This window comes from Colius striatus, chromosome 1 (genome assembly GCF_028858725.1).
Source record: "Colius striatus isolate bColStr4 chromosome 1, bColStr4.1.hap1, whole genome shotgun sequence".
Classification (NCBI taxonomy): Eukaryota; Metazoa; Chordata; class Aves; order Coliiformes; family Coliidae; genus Colius; species Colius striatus.
The window spans coordinates 151,827,418-151,841,878 of record NC_084759.1 but is presented as its reverse complement, the minus strand read 5'-3'; the positions used below and the strand labels follow the sequence as shown (position 1 = coordinate 151,841,878).

General features: G+C 43.9%; 1 protein-coding gene across 3 annotated transcripts in view; it reads left to right on the top strand.

Moving 5' to 3' along the window:
- The window catches only part of RBFOX2 (RNA binding fox-1 homolog 2), a 176,427-nt gene that overhangs the window by 34,166 nt on the left and 127,800 nt on the right, over positions 1–14,461 (top strand). For 2 of the 3 annotated variants that reach the window (XM_062011952.1, XM_062011933.1), the window contains exon 2: positions 2,963–3,013. The exons of the other annotated variant lie outside the window; for it this stretch is intronic. In XM_062011952.1, the coding sequence (XP_061867936.1) occupies positions 2,963–3,013 (51 nt within the window). The remainder of the gene's footprint in view (positions 1–2,962; positions 3,014–14,461) is intronic. 3 annotated transcript variants of the gene reach the window in all.

Below are 14,461 nucleotides of genomic sequence, written 5' to 3'. Positions count from 1 at the left end.
TACTAACAGGCATTTTCTGTTTGGATGTTACTGAACTGTCCTGTTCCACTTGCAGGATTTTAGTGCATTCACTTCTTGCTCTCTTTGGCTTTCAACAAAAGCAAACTCCGTATGGAATAATCATGCAGCAGGCCTTGGATTCACCATTAGTGACCTGTAAAATTGGCAGCACTGGAGATTATTGGCGGGAGATGGTTTCCCTGGGCGCTTCCTGCCTTCTCTTGGAGAGTTAAGTTCAATTAGAGCAATGATACGCACAGCAGGGATTTTGCAAAGAGTTCAGTGCTTGGTGGTAGCATTGCTGTATGAAAAGCAGAGATATCTTTGGCCTTTTTGTGACCCTAATACTCCAGCTGCTACCCTCTCCCTAACCTCTGCTTTCTCCAAACTCTTGCTTTCCTAATGTAACCTTCTTTCACCTCTTCTTTTACTTCCTGATGCAACTGTATCCCTCAAACACCCCTCTGTGATTTGTGGGATTTGTCTTCCAAAATGAAAGTGGAAATTGCTGGGTTTGGGATTTTTTTTCCCCCTGCACTACTGTTTCTTTTTTCTTATTTCTTTCTGACCTCTTAGGTCCTGTGGATTGCCTTCAGATCTCTGTAATCATGTTTTTCTTCCTCTTCTCACTGTCACGTTTCTCTTCTAGTTATGAAACCTTTCTGTTTCTAGAAGTGGTTTCTGGGCATCCAGGTCCTCTGACTTCAGGAAATTCCATAAAGTTTGGTTGTCTCTTTTCTGCCACAGCCTTGCAGTGACAGTCCCTTTTGTTACTAGTCCTTGACGTGGAGAACATCATCCTCTACATAATGACAGCTTCTTCCTGTCTTCATTAGAACTTTTTGCTAGCATTTACTGTCCATATCTTTAGTATCTGTAGGGGCAACTTCTCGATTTATCCCTTATTCTTTACATGAAAGTCTTTCTGTTTTCTAAGGTGTTGTGAGTGACTGACACAGAAGGGTGTTTGAGGTACTGACCTTGCACATACTGTTAAAAGTACACCTGGAATGGTCTTTAAGGAGAAGACTGTATCTTCTGATACAAGGTGGATGTTTATAGCACTTATATCTAAGTTGGTAAACTGAGGGATGTGGGATAAACAATCACAGTACTTTCTTATAATGTGTAATTGAGGGAGAAAAGTATTAGTCATGTGTTTTCATGGTGATGTTGCCTGCTTTTTAATGACGTTTACAGTTAAACCTCAAAAACATTAGATGATGCTGTAGTTGTCAGTCTCTACTTGCTTCTTCCAAGTTCTATGTGTTTTCTTCTGTTTCTATATTATTTGTGGAGTCTTGTGCTTTACCTGCTTGCCTGGCTATTAGTGTTTTGAGAAGAATGTACTCACAGGGAGGTCAACCTAATTAATTACTGTTAATCCCCCAAAACTGGCTGCCAGAAGTTTTGTTGTCCTTGGAAGCTCTCATACTGTGTGTGTTACTGTAGCTTTAGCGTGAGAGCCTGAGGAGAGGCTGGATGTTTCTTGGCAAGTTTCCATAGAGAATCCCCTGGGCAGTTTGAGGTAAAGAATAAAAGAGGGAGGACGAATACAAACTTAAAATAGCATTACTAGTCCCTGTATTGAAATATTAGCACCTTGCTTTTTAGCAGTTGTGTTCAAGTGTTCTTGCGTAAACTGGGCAATTGTGCCAGCAACCACACACCCTGTGTAGGGCAGAAGACCACTCTCTGGTGGGAGCTGGCATGTTTAACGCAAATATCCCTGCACAGAATCCCAAACATCTCAAGAAAAACTCTTCCCAGCAGCGATAATACATCTCGATCAGCTTCATGCCCAGAATATCTTTTGCTTTTGACAGTTTTGGATTATTGCTTTTCTGTGTTTTGTCAGAGTCTTCCCCTTGGGCCTCTCTCTCCCCCTCCTTCCCCAAGAGTGGCTGGAGAAAATGCAGGGCTGGCTTGGGAGTTGCTCCTTGCAAGTCATAACAAGAGATAGGAACTGACTTAAAAACTGATTGTGGGAGGCGACTGCCTCCTTTCCCCCTCCCAGTATCCTGCTGGGAGTTGCTTGTGAATGCACAGGGATAACAGGATGGAATTGATATAGGCTTTGTCTACTTTAGTTTATTCTCCAGCAGAGAGAAAGATGCATGTGTGGGGTGTATGTGAGTGCCCTCTCCCCGTTTTGAATAGGAGGTGCTGGAGGAAGAAGAACAGATTAATGAATTAAGAAAAAGAAATAACATAGTTCAAAATAGTTCCTAAATGTTTATCTTAATCCCCACTGCACTGCTAAAATAGAGACGTGTCTGGGAATTTCATGGAGAAATTCCAGAAGTGTTGGAGGTTCATATGTTCCCGCAGAGCAGGGCGGTGGGGCTGCCAGTAACACAAGACGTGTAGGCTCAGAGTCCCTTCTGGGCTGAAGGAAGAAAGTGTAGAGGATTGATTTCCTGTTGGGAGTGTGTGAGGTATTGCTCAGGCTTACCAGGGTGTTTGAAGTTGTGCCGACTGCCTTTTTAAGTTCATGTTAAGCTGTTAGCATAGTTTACAAAAAGAGAAAATTGACACTTAGGGGTAGTGTTTAGGGAAGCATTTCTTCAAGACTGGGCAAGGTGGGCAGTAACTTCTGTAATTTTATGTTCTGTTTTGTTCAGTTTTCATGATGGTAAGTGGAGTTTGCATATAAAAATTCTTTGGAAACAATACAGAAATTATACACAAATGAAATTACAGGGGCTAAAGCAGGATTAGTTTATGCTTATTTTATTGTTCTGAGTTCTTTTTCTTTCCCTTCTGCACAATTTGGCAGATGCAGTTGAAAATCAGTTTAAGGTGTATTGGCCTACATGGAAAATAGGAAGTTTAATCTTAGCTCACTCTTCTTCCATTTCATGCAGGTTCTTGTTTTTGGCCGAGTTAAGACAGATCTATAATTCCTTGGTCTCTTTTCCTCGTAACCACTATATTCGCTCTTTGTTTTCTTGTCTTGCAGAACGAGCCTCTGACTTCAGGTTATCATGGATACCCAGCAAGAGACAATCAAGTAAGAGTCTGATTGCAGTAAATGTGTGCAGTGCACGCGCGTGTCTCTGCGCTTACGGGTGTCTTATCCGACAGCTTCCTGTCTGTCTTGTTATGGAGTGGAAATTGGTTTGTTCTATTGTGGAATGCTTGTGGAGATACATGTGGTAAACTGACTGTGCGGTGTTGGTTTTTTTTTTTTATGGCCTCCAGCAGTATGTGGCAATGTGCCTGGTAAGGGGTTAAACAAGATCCACATTGCTAACAGCTCAGGAAATTCTTTATTCTTAAAAGCATCGTAACATAAAATCCCTGCCCTAAGCTCCCACTGTATCTCCTTGGTGTTAATGAATGTAGATGTTCAGTGCCAGTGCATGCTTGGCCCTATTTTATAGTTACTGCTGTAATTCAGGCGTCTGGGGAGCAAAACAACACTGAGTTTTTGTGAGAGTAGGTTTTGCTGGTGGAGTAAGGAATGACACATCCTGTTGGGTTCTTTCTAGTATCTATGAACTTATCTTGCCTTCCTTTCCAGTCCTTCAGGGCCTGCCCCTTGCTCTCATTCAGGATGTTCTCTTCCTACAGCAGTAAAGATTATACTGTTCATTGCATTGCATCCGTAAGCATTCTCTTGCCTTCTACAAGAAGAGAAATCCCAGTTGATGAATTTTCACGATGGCAGGAGGAGATGCTTTGGAACAAATGAAATTTAATGGGTTGTAAGATACAACTGTCACACATTAAATCTCTCTTCTTAGAATGAAGTCTTTTTTCAGTGTTCTGCAGTGCTACTGCAAAGCAGAGTATGAACCAGTGTAACGGGAAATTAATATGCACAGAAAATCAATAATGCAGCACATTTCAATAATGCGCAAATAACAAAAGCAAGCTCCAATTCTTTAATACTCTCAGGTACTGCTATATGAAGAAAGAGATTTTCATCATATTTCAATGAGCCCTGGGTGTATGTAGCAACAGCTTAATGGGAGATATTTTTATGAGGAAAGTGCAGCATAGTGCAGCCTCGGCAACTGAAGAGCCGAAATCTTTGGTGCTTGAAACGTGTTCATGAATTTCCATATAGGAGAAAATTATTCATAATGTCTACTGGGATATATTAAACTGTTAACTAGCACGAATATTGTGCACTGAGACACTGTGAGAGTTGTGTTCCTACTCTTTCCAGGCTAAGTAAGCCACTCTAGGTTGAGATCCAGTCCCAGATCCTTAAAGCAATTTGTATCGGCTTTTGGCTTTTCCAAACCTTATTTTGCTCTTCACTGTACCTACCCATTTAAGTATGTTTTTGGGTGTTTCATTTTGGTGACTACTAGCATGTCCCACTTCACAAGTTTCCTCTTTCTCATACCATGATCACTCTTCTCATTTGAATGTCCAGAACTGCTGTTACTGGCAAGTCATCAGATCGGCAGAGATGGGCACAGGAAGCTGTATGGCAGCCAGGGCATGAAATGAGAATTACAGCCTGTGTAGCCCTGGAGGACTCTGTATATACAAGCACAGGAAGTGATATGTATTTACAAGAGTGCATATGTATTTCAGATGGCACATAGCTTTATGGAAATTTCTTAGTGGACAAACAGCTTCAGTTTAACTTAGGTTAAATTATTTTAACAAATATTTGTAGAAGTGTTTTTTGGCTAGATTTGTTTTTCTTCTGCTCTCAGTAACATCTTGATCTGTGGTAAAGTGTTTGTCCTGCTTTCTTGCTTTTGGCCCTGAAGCAGCTTAAATTCGGGTCTGCTTTTCACTAATGAGGTTTCAAGGCTTTTAGCTAATCTGATTGGGAGCCTCTAACATAATAGCAGCAGAGAAAGAAATCTTCTGTTGCCACAGACTGGGACTGGCGTGGGAGAGGCAGCAACGGCTGATCCATCACCTGCCTTTCTGTACCAGGGAAGGAAGAAGGCAGTGGTGTGGGAATATATGGTGTTGACCCTGTAACAAAGTAATTAGGAGATCCATGAGCACTCATCAGATTTCCTCAGAGTGGGAGGTGGATTTGAGCTGGTGAATGTGTCTGTATCTTGCTCTTTCCCATTGCAGTTTTTTACTGTAAATACTTGTGTTTTTTACCACAATGTTTTCCTTTAGCAGAAATAGCAAAGCAGAGCTTTATTTTTAGGGCTTCTCATCGTGTGACCGCGGCAATCCTGCTAGAAATTCTGTGGCTATAACTTGCCCTTTCTTTCACCTTATGTAGCATCCTGCTCCTTCACTTGTTCGAGTCCTTTTTGCTCCTTCAGGCTCTAAATGCCTTTAATTGCTGGCTGCAAACCGTTCACTGTGCTGTTTTTACACCCTCTAGTGGTTAAATCATACCCAGATGTTCCATTATTGTAGTTTTTCTTCCTGCCAGTGGAAATATGTGATTGGTGTGAGTCCTCACTTTGGCCATTTGGGAATGCTTGGGTCTACAATACAAAGGGGTTTTTGTATCCTTTTGTAAATATTTAAGCATTCTGTTATTGTTATGCATGGACAGCAGCACGGAAGTAAATGAGATGGATTCATGTTGTGACAGTGTTCCTCTTCCTTCTGGTGGTGTGCGATTGCTTTATGATACCCTAGTGATTTGTGTGGTTGTGCAGCCCCCTCACTCCTCACCTGCCCTGCCAGACTGCTGGCTCACTGGACTTCTTGTGGTGATAGGGCTTGGGGTGCATGTGTGCTAAATTACTACTATGTAAGTTTGCCTAAAAAGAGAAGACTTTCTGCTGCTTAAGTGTTTCACTACTGAGTCTACATTACAGATACGTAAAGAGCTGGAGAACTCTCTGGGACAATTCTCAAGAATTCAAGGTTTGCTCTGTGGATGTCTAGACCACACACAGGAATGGTAGGATGCCCCTCCTTTTCCTCAGGGCTAGGCTGATGACAGGATTGAAGGCTTCAGTAAAGGGAAGTGTTACTGTAACATTGTTAACTGAGGTGAGAACCAAGTCTTTTGGTAAGGAGATTTTATTCTGTGGGAATGATGAAGGGTGTGGAGCATCTCCCTTATGATGAAAGGCTGAGGGACCTGGGGCTCTTTAGCTTGGAGGAGACTGAGGGGTGATCTCATTAATATTTACAAATATGTAAAGGGTGTCTCAGGAGGATGAAGTCAGGCTTTTCTCAATGATGTCCAATGATAGGACAAGGGGTACAAGCTGGAGCATAAAAGGTTCCAAAGAAACAGAAGGAAAAATTTCTTCAATGTGAGGGTGAGGGAGCACTGGCACAGGCTGCCCAGATGGGTTGTGGAGTCTCCTCTGGAGACATTCAAACCCCACCTGGATGAGTTCCTGTGTGACCTACTCTAGGTGATCCTACTCTGACAGGACTAGATGATCTTTCAGTGTGCCTTCCAACCCTTAAGATTCTGTGATTCTGTGACTATTCATTTCTTTATCCCTCTGTTGGGTCTGCCAACAAAATGGTGTTTCTTTTTTGTAATGTGCCTGCCTAAAATGCAGTGAACCAAAACTTCCTTGCTTGATTTCCCAAGCTGTGACAAACAGCTCTGAGGTACTATGAGTTAGTCTCAACATGGAAAATGAGTGGTACAGCTATATGGACATAACTTTTACACAGAGACAAACTCATCAAGAATAAATACTCTGCTTCCAGAAAGCTATTCCATCCTAACTATGCCCAGCTCATTTTTATATATAGACAAGAGCTATGTCATATTTCTCTAGTGCTTTTCATGTCCAAATGTATTAGACATGATATCTGAAATTTGTTTGAGTGCTGAATACTGGCACTTCTGTGGCAGTATTTGGCAGCCACAGAATAATTTTGTTCCCCAACAAGAAGCAAAATGAGCAAGAACACCTTGTTTAGCTGCCACTGAAAGGAAGGGAGGAGGAGAGTGAGTTTATGGAAGCGGCGGGTAATTGCACACACCAGAACCAGGTCAGAATGTTAGAGCTATTACACCTCTTCTGTTATAGAAAATGATCCTCAGCTATCAAAACGAGTTAGGATATTGGTTTGAAGCCTCTTTTAAAAGCTTGTACTTCTGTGAGCACAATCCTTAAATCAAACTGGGCCATTGGCTCAGTACTAATGTGGTGGAAACATCGTTACGTATCACAAGTGACACTTCCTTCAACAGCTTAATTTCGGTGGCTGGTTTTCAGTCTGAGTACTCCCCAGGCCTGACCTGTTGTTCTTGTGTATGTAGATGAGACTGCAGCCCAAGGTAGCGTGGGTGCCCATGGCAACTGCTAGGAACAACTTTATCACTATCCCCTTGGTTTGAGTTCAAGCTTAAGGTGAAATGCTGTTAAATCCTCTCAAATTGTCAGGCTGTTCTCCTGGGTCCTTTCTCACTTGCTGCTTTGGAATATCTGTTGGGGCATCGTGGGCAGCAGGCAGGCAGTGGGCACTCCTTTCCCTGGAGACACAGGCTGGTCTGGATGAACGAACAGCAGTGGTGGCAGTCTGTGAGAACAGGAAGCCTCCCCTGCTGGGTTTGATTTGTTGTGGTTTTATTCCACCCCCCACCTCCCTTTGTTTTCTTTGCCCAGTTCTTCCTGATGTGGGGAGTTAGGCAAGGAAGCCCTTTATCCTGAGATGTGAAGGGTCTGCATGAGCTCCCATGGGGAGGCAGGACAGCAGGTCACTAGGCTTCTTTTCCTGTTGGAGCTGGCTGTACAGAGGCACTGCTTCTCCCGTTAAGTGGGTATTATTCTTGATGGTCTCTCTGCAGCCAGGGTCTTGGCAGAGAGTTCAGAGAAGGAAGCCTCTGTCCTCTCATCTGTGTGGTCCGAGGCTCCTTCACCCATCTTCCTCTCGTCTGTCATGAGGATGAAGTGTGAATTTGGGGATATGGCCACAACTTGGTTTGCAGCTGAGTGGTGCAACATGGATCAGGACATCCACAAAAATCTCTTTGTTTAGTATTAATAGGCTGAGATGTTCTTGTCATAAAACAAATAGAAAGTCACCTTCTGGAGGAAAAAGGTTTGGCCACTTGTTTGTTTTTATTTGTACCATGATAACACCAGCCACACTCTCCAGTGCCCTATTTTGTCCAGTCTTGGATCAGAGACTTCCTTTCTCAAGAGTTTAAATCTGAGAGTAGTGTTCCTGAAAAGTCTGTTGGTTTTGTTTTCCTACTTGTAATTAACTATGACAGTAGATCCTCTAGTGTGTATGCCAACTGGCTCGATTACTGGTGAGATTGAGGCATTGAAAGTGTTAAATTGCTCAGAAGGTAGAAAAGAGGATTGTTTGTGGGGTTTTGGTTTGTTTGTTTATTGCTTACAGTTTTGGTTTGAATAGAGCATATTTAATACAAATGCTAAAATGAGGGACAGAGGGAGATTCTAGAAAGGCCTTAAAGTTTTAACATCTTACTCCTTGAGTCAATAGCCAGGACAAAGACCAGGAAGCTTCTGAGGTTCTCCATTTAAAATGGAGATCAGGCTTGGTGTTCCTGCTGCTTTTGAGGAATGCCTCTTTGCTTGAAAGCAAACAACCAAAATTTGAGATGGGACCAAACTAGTGAGGGGAAACTGTTGTAAACATCTTCATGATGTTTAAAATGAGCTGAATTAGGGTTAAGCCTGCCATATCTACAGCTTCCTGGCTTCCACAGCCTCTCTTCAGGTGAGCAGTGAAATGTTTCCACTCTGTGCTAGACAGAACCAAAGGGATATTCTGTTCCTGACCTAACTGCAGTGCCCCGCAGTAAATAATAAACTTTGATTCAGGGAATGCAGTCTGTGCAGAAATGTCCATCATATTCAGGAGATGGGAAGCAGCTGTGAGGCAGCTGCACGCTGAGTGGTTCAAGGATGTGCAATGGGATGACTGCTGGAGGGTTAGCACGGCTGTGAGGGTTACTCTTGAGTATGGGAGCTGTGAAGGATATGGGACAGTTGTGTTATGGAAAGGCATTTAACACTGCAGGAAGGGAGGAGTCTGAGAAATCTTTCACCAGATTGCATCCGAGGCTGCTTATAACTTTCAGCTTATTCAGAAGGTAAAAAACTGTTGGTAGAGCGGAGAGAGAAAAGTTAAAAGCAGGTAAATCGTGATATCTGAGAAGGAAGAAGGAGCAGAGTGTTTGGCTAAAAATTGGTTATGGACTGAAGTTCAAATAATCAAGGATGAGTTGGAAGAGAAAAGATAGGATCTGCTGAGATTAATAAAGTCATACTTCTCCCCTGAACCCAGAACTGTCTTGGTTAGACACTTGGATGATCACTTGATGCATGAAGAAGTGATTCCTTGTTTTTTATCAAGCCCAGACTACATCCCTAAGAAACTGGAGGAAAGATCCAGGAATTGAGATTAGAAGATATTTAATGCATACACCACTAAATGACTGAGTTTGTTATAAATCTGCGTTCTGACATCTCACTCTGAACTAAGGCACTGTGCTTGTATTGGCACAAATATCTCCAAATACCTCCTTTCTGTTTCCCTAACTTCCTATCATCAAACCCTGTAAATAACACAGGAAGCACAGTGTCTTGCAGTTGACACAAGTCTTGCAAACAGATCACTCTGCCCCTATATTTGTTTTCCTTTTCCTTATGTCTGCTGCCTTTCTAGCCTCTCTGAATACAAGCAGGGAATCCTTTCCTTACAGAACCTTGAGTGCCTTTCATAAACACCTCCAGCAAGCTCCATACCAGTGCCTACCACACTGTTACTCGATAACAAAAGAGAAAAAAAGAACCACGTGGAGAAAAGTTGTATGAGAAGAAGTAGTCAGATATGTGGGAAGACTTCCTGACGATAAGCCCCTTCAGTCCTATAAACAGCTTCCCAAGGGAAGTAACGATTACCTTGCTGATGAATAGACCAGCCAAAAGCTCTGGGGTTGTAAGGCGTTGGCAGGAAATGGGCTGGATGATGTAATGCAAATTCCTTTCATGTTTCAGTCCTCTGATTCAGGCGATTTCTCATCTCTGCTTGGGGTTAAAGAGAGGAGATGTGAGTCATCCTTGGGAGAGGACCAGGAGACCACTTTTTCTCCTGCAATATACTTTTTGACTATTGTTGAAATGTTACCTGATGTCTGTAGGAGTCTTGGAGACTACCAAGTCCCTCGGTTGTTTTGACAAGAAGAGCAACACCTCGTTTAGATTTCCCTTTCTGAATGATTATACGAGTGCTCAAGAGTGTGACACGTGTTAGAAGTGGTCTGTATAACGATCAATTGGAGGACCAAAAAGCCAACGGTGCAGAGAAAGCAGACTGTTGATGGACATTCTCCTACTCAGGACATGAAAGCAACTATTCTGGGTTGGAGAGAAGGTCTCTGCCTTCCAGGGTTCTGGCTTTGGCAGTCTAATAGCAAGTACTTAAAGCAGAAGGAGCAATGCCAAGATTGGTGATACTTGCCCTCCTCAGTGCACTTGGAGCAGTCCTGTGTCTTTGGGATTTCCTGGCCAGATTTCCTTGTCTGGTTGTTGTTTGGTTTGGGTTTTTATTTTTAAGTCACCTATGATAGATTTTTTTTTTCTTTATTGAATTTGTCTAAATGGTTCTTGAGCCCATCTAAATCTTTGGCATATGCAACATCCTGTCTGTGGTGACGAGTTTCTTGCTTTAAGTGTATTTTATGGGGGCAAAGTTTTTGTGTGCACTGCTAACTTGAAACCAAAGTGGTTTTAAAGCTCTCAGGTGAGGCGGGGCTTGGGGTCCTCAGTTTGCACAGCTGCACTGTGCAAGGATTTTCTTCTTGACTGGAAGGAAAAAAAGTCACACAACGAACAAAAAAAAACCCAGCAGAGAACTGAAGTACTTTGTGTGCACTATCTTTTTCTTTTTTCCCCTGAAGGATTATAATACCTTTGCAGAAGTTACTTCTATATGCCCATAAATACGGATGTGCGTCGCAGAGGGCTTTTGGAGAGCGGTGCTGCGGCGTGGCCGGGACCGGCACAGCCTGGCGAGGAGGGGGTGCAGGGGCTTGGGGTGGCTGCGTAGGGCAGCCCGGCCGGGGCCGGGTCCGCTCTGGCGGCGGGCTGCCAGGAGAGGGCAGCCGGCGCACGGCCAGCGCTCGCCGCCCCGCCCCACTCCGCTCCGCCCCGCCGGCGCCGGGGTCCGGCACGGGGCAGCCGCCGCTCCCCTCTCCCCGCAGCTGCAGCATGCGTTGTACCACGGGAAGGGCTGAAGCCGTAGGGAGAGGAGGGGAAGAGAGTTTGGCCGCAAGCATTTGTGGGGGACTTCTTTGAAGTTCCCGGAACGGCAATCCTCGGCAAGGGAAGTTTTGTTTGGGGGCTGAGGAGAGGATGTGTTACTGCCTGAAACCGGCACAGGGGGTGTCCAGGGAGGGCTGAGACGCCTCTCTAGGGGGTATGCTTAGGCATTTGATTCTTCAAAGAGGCACGGAGGAAAAGATTTTCATAATGCAAGTCTTCCACTCCGTTCCAGAGGTGTGAGCAGAGGGGAAACACAGGATGGATGTTTGAGGAGCAGTGCTGGTAATAGCTGATTTTAGAGAGAAGCCTGAGCAGGCAATCTCTAGTGCTTTCCCGGCTTGATCAGGATTCTGCCTGAGCTCGTTGTATCAAAAAGCACGTGAGCTGCACAGTGCTGCTTCTGCTCAGAGGCCAGTGCAAGATGAACACACGCTTACCGTGAGCGTTCAGGGATGTCCTCTTTCAGACTTGTAAACGCAGTGCTTGAGTGATCATAGACTCACGGAATAGTTGAGGTTGGAAGGGACCTTTAGAGATCATCCAGTCCAACTCCTCTGCTAAAGCAGGTTCCCCTCGGTCAGGTCACACAGGAACACATCCAGGCAGATTCTGAAAACCTCCAGAGCAGGAGACTCCACACCTTCCCTGGGCAGCCTGTGCCAGGGCTTGCTCACCTCAACAGTAAAATAGGTTTTACTTATGTTTAAATGGAACTTTTTGTGTTCCCAGCTTCTTTCCGTTCCCTTGTCCTGTCACTAGATACAACACAAAAATGTGATGTCCCAACCTCCTGACACCTGCCATTTAGATATTTGTAAATATTAATAAGATCCCCCCCCCCCCCCCCCCCCCCCAGTCTCCTCATCGGTTGTCTCCAGCTTGTGTTCTGCATATCGATCTCACAGCTTCCAAGTGACTGAATGGAAGGGGTATGTGTGAATAAATGCCATTTTTCCGTGTCCATCCCATCCCCCTCCCTGCTTTTCTTAAAAAGGAGGATAGACATCCCAAGAAATAGAACTGACTAGTTTAGTTACAGATGCTAGAAAGATGCTGAAAAAGATCAGATGCTTACGGTCAGGTCTTTTACTAAAGTAAATTAAGGCAACAACAGACATACATTGCTAATTTTTTAGGACCAATCATGTCAGGTCAATTTAATTTTCTCTTCTGATAGGGCAGCAGGCCTGGCAGATGGAGAAAGCTACTGGCTTTGGACCTAGTCCTGCATGACCTTTACATAAACTAGGCAAATGAAAGGTGAAATTAAGAAGGGGCTGAGCGCCTCATTGGAAGCCAGTATCTGGAGTAATTATGTTATGCTTTTCTGTGTATGTGTGATCTGGAGTCTTTAATGCTGTGTGCACTGGCTGCTCTGCTCTTCTGGTCATCAAACATCAGGGTAATGAAATAGGCCCTGAATATATATATGTGGAGGGGCTAGTAGGCTTTGGAAAGTAGTATTAGATGTCAGAAAGATTACAGTAAATTGCAGAAATGGCTTGAAATCCAACAATGTGAAGTTAAACAAACCTAAGTTGTATTAACAAAAGAAACTGTGTAGGCAATATAAAATGGAGAATAGCTGCCAAAGCTGTAATATGGAAGGAAAAGGTCTAGGGTAATAGGAGATAACAAACAGATTATGTACTGCTGGCTTTTTGTGATCTTGAAAGCCTGGAATGCATATCCAGGTGTGCTGAGTAACTGCAGAAGGTACTTTTTCTTTAGAGCTCAGCACAGTGAGCAGGGCACTGTACCTAGTTTTAGGCACTTTAGGAAAGATACAGGCAGAATCTGGAAAAAGTTCAGGGAAGAACAGGAAAAGGAGGCTCAGGGAGCCTGACATAGGAGGGCAATACTGAACTGCTTGTGTTTGGTTTTTTTTTTTAAGGAGAGTAGAGAAGTATGGAGGATGAGGATTGATTATTTACCATGTCCTTTGAAGGCAACTTAATTTTCATCTAGGGATGCTTAAATTGAGTATGACGGAGTAAAATGGTATTTTCTAATTCAATGTAGTGAAGTGTTGGAATGGTAGTTTAAGAGAATGGAGTTCCTGTTTCTAAGAGTGTGTAATAACAAGTTAGGCAATTCCTGATGGATGTTTGTCTAAACATGCTCTGTGCTACCTCTGAGCATGGGAGACCTCTTGTCTCCCCTGCCCTGTACTTGTACTATTCTCTAATGGTCAAAAAGCTAGTTGATACCATTTATATAATTGCACAGCCATAGGACTGCTGTTGTCTTGAGCCTTTCTGTCTCTTTTTGTGTGTGTGTCTAAATTGTAAGGTAGGAAGCTCCTCTGCTCCTGTATGATCTTAAAAGTGCCAGAGTTCTTTTCTTTGTGACAGCTGCCTCATAGCTCTGCTTCTTCCTGAGCTGGCTTATTTCTTAAAGGGTACATGCAAAGTGTTCAGCATCTCTGAGTCCTTCCCTCTGTCTCACAGTAATAACATATATCATGTATGAACCTTGGAGCTGTTTGATGTCTTTATTTCCCTTTAAGCTCTTTGGACAAATCTCTGTTTCCAGCATCCTTGGAGGAGAGTTGCTACCCTACTGCAACTCTCTTTGCAGGAAGGAAGAACTGAGGATTCAGCAGGAGCACTTGCTCAGCCTGGACAGGGAGTGTGCTTCTGCCTGCCTGCGGCTGGGATCTGCTGCAGGAAGGCAGCCTGTGTGCATTGCTCCATGTAGGGTAATGGCTGCACTGTCCCACTTGTGCCGGCTGATTCAACAGGACCCTGAGTAAATGAATGGGATTGCTTTCTGTTCTGCTGACTTTTGCTGTGTGGTGAGTGAGCAGCTCTGCACTGGCTGGGGAAGGATGCTGCCTGCAAGCAGACTATTTCGGCAAGCTACCCGAATGCTCCCAAGAATAGCTGGTAGAAGATGGTTTCATTCTTCTCAGCACTAAGGGAGAGGTGTTTCCAGCAGAAGCATAATGTTGCTCGAAGCAGGCATTTGCCAGATGGTTTCAGGTCTCCTGAGGCTTTGGGATGTGAAAGGGAAAGGGCCAGGAACACACTTTTGATTCATTCCATTAGTAGATTAATCGGCACTGTCCTGGCTTAATAGGTCTCTCAGATTTCCCAGTGGAAATGGCACATGTAATTCTGCCCAGGTCATGCTCTGCACACCTGTGTTGAAGCTTTCCTAGCAAGAAGCTATGCTGCTGCAGGCAACATCTGCAAAACAAGACATGGGGCAGGCAGGTTTTTTTTGGTGGGGAGAGAGGCGCAAAAATCTTTTTAAGAAGTACTGTTAAACGATGCTAGTGGCAGCAAGATGACTTG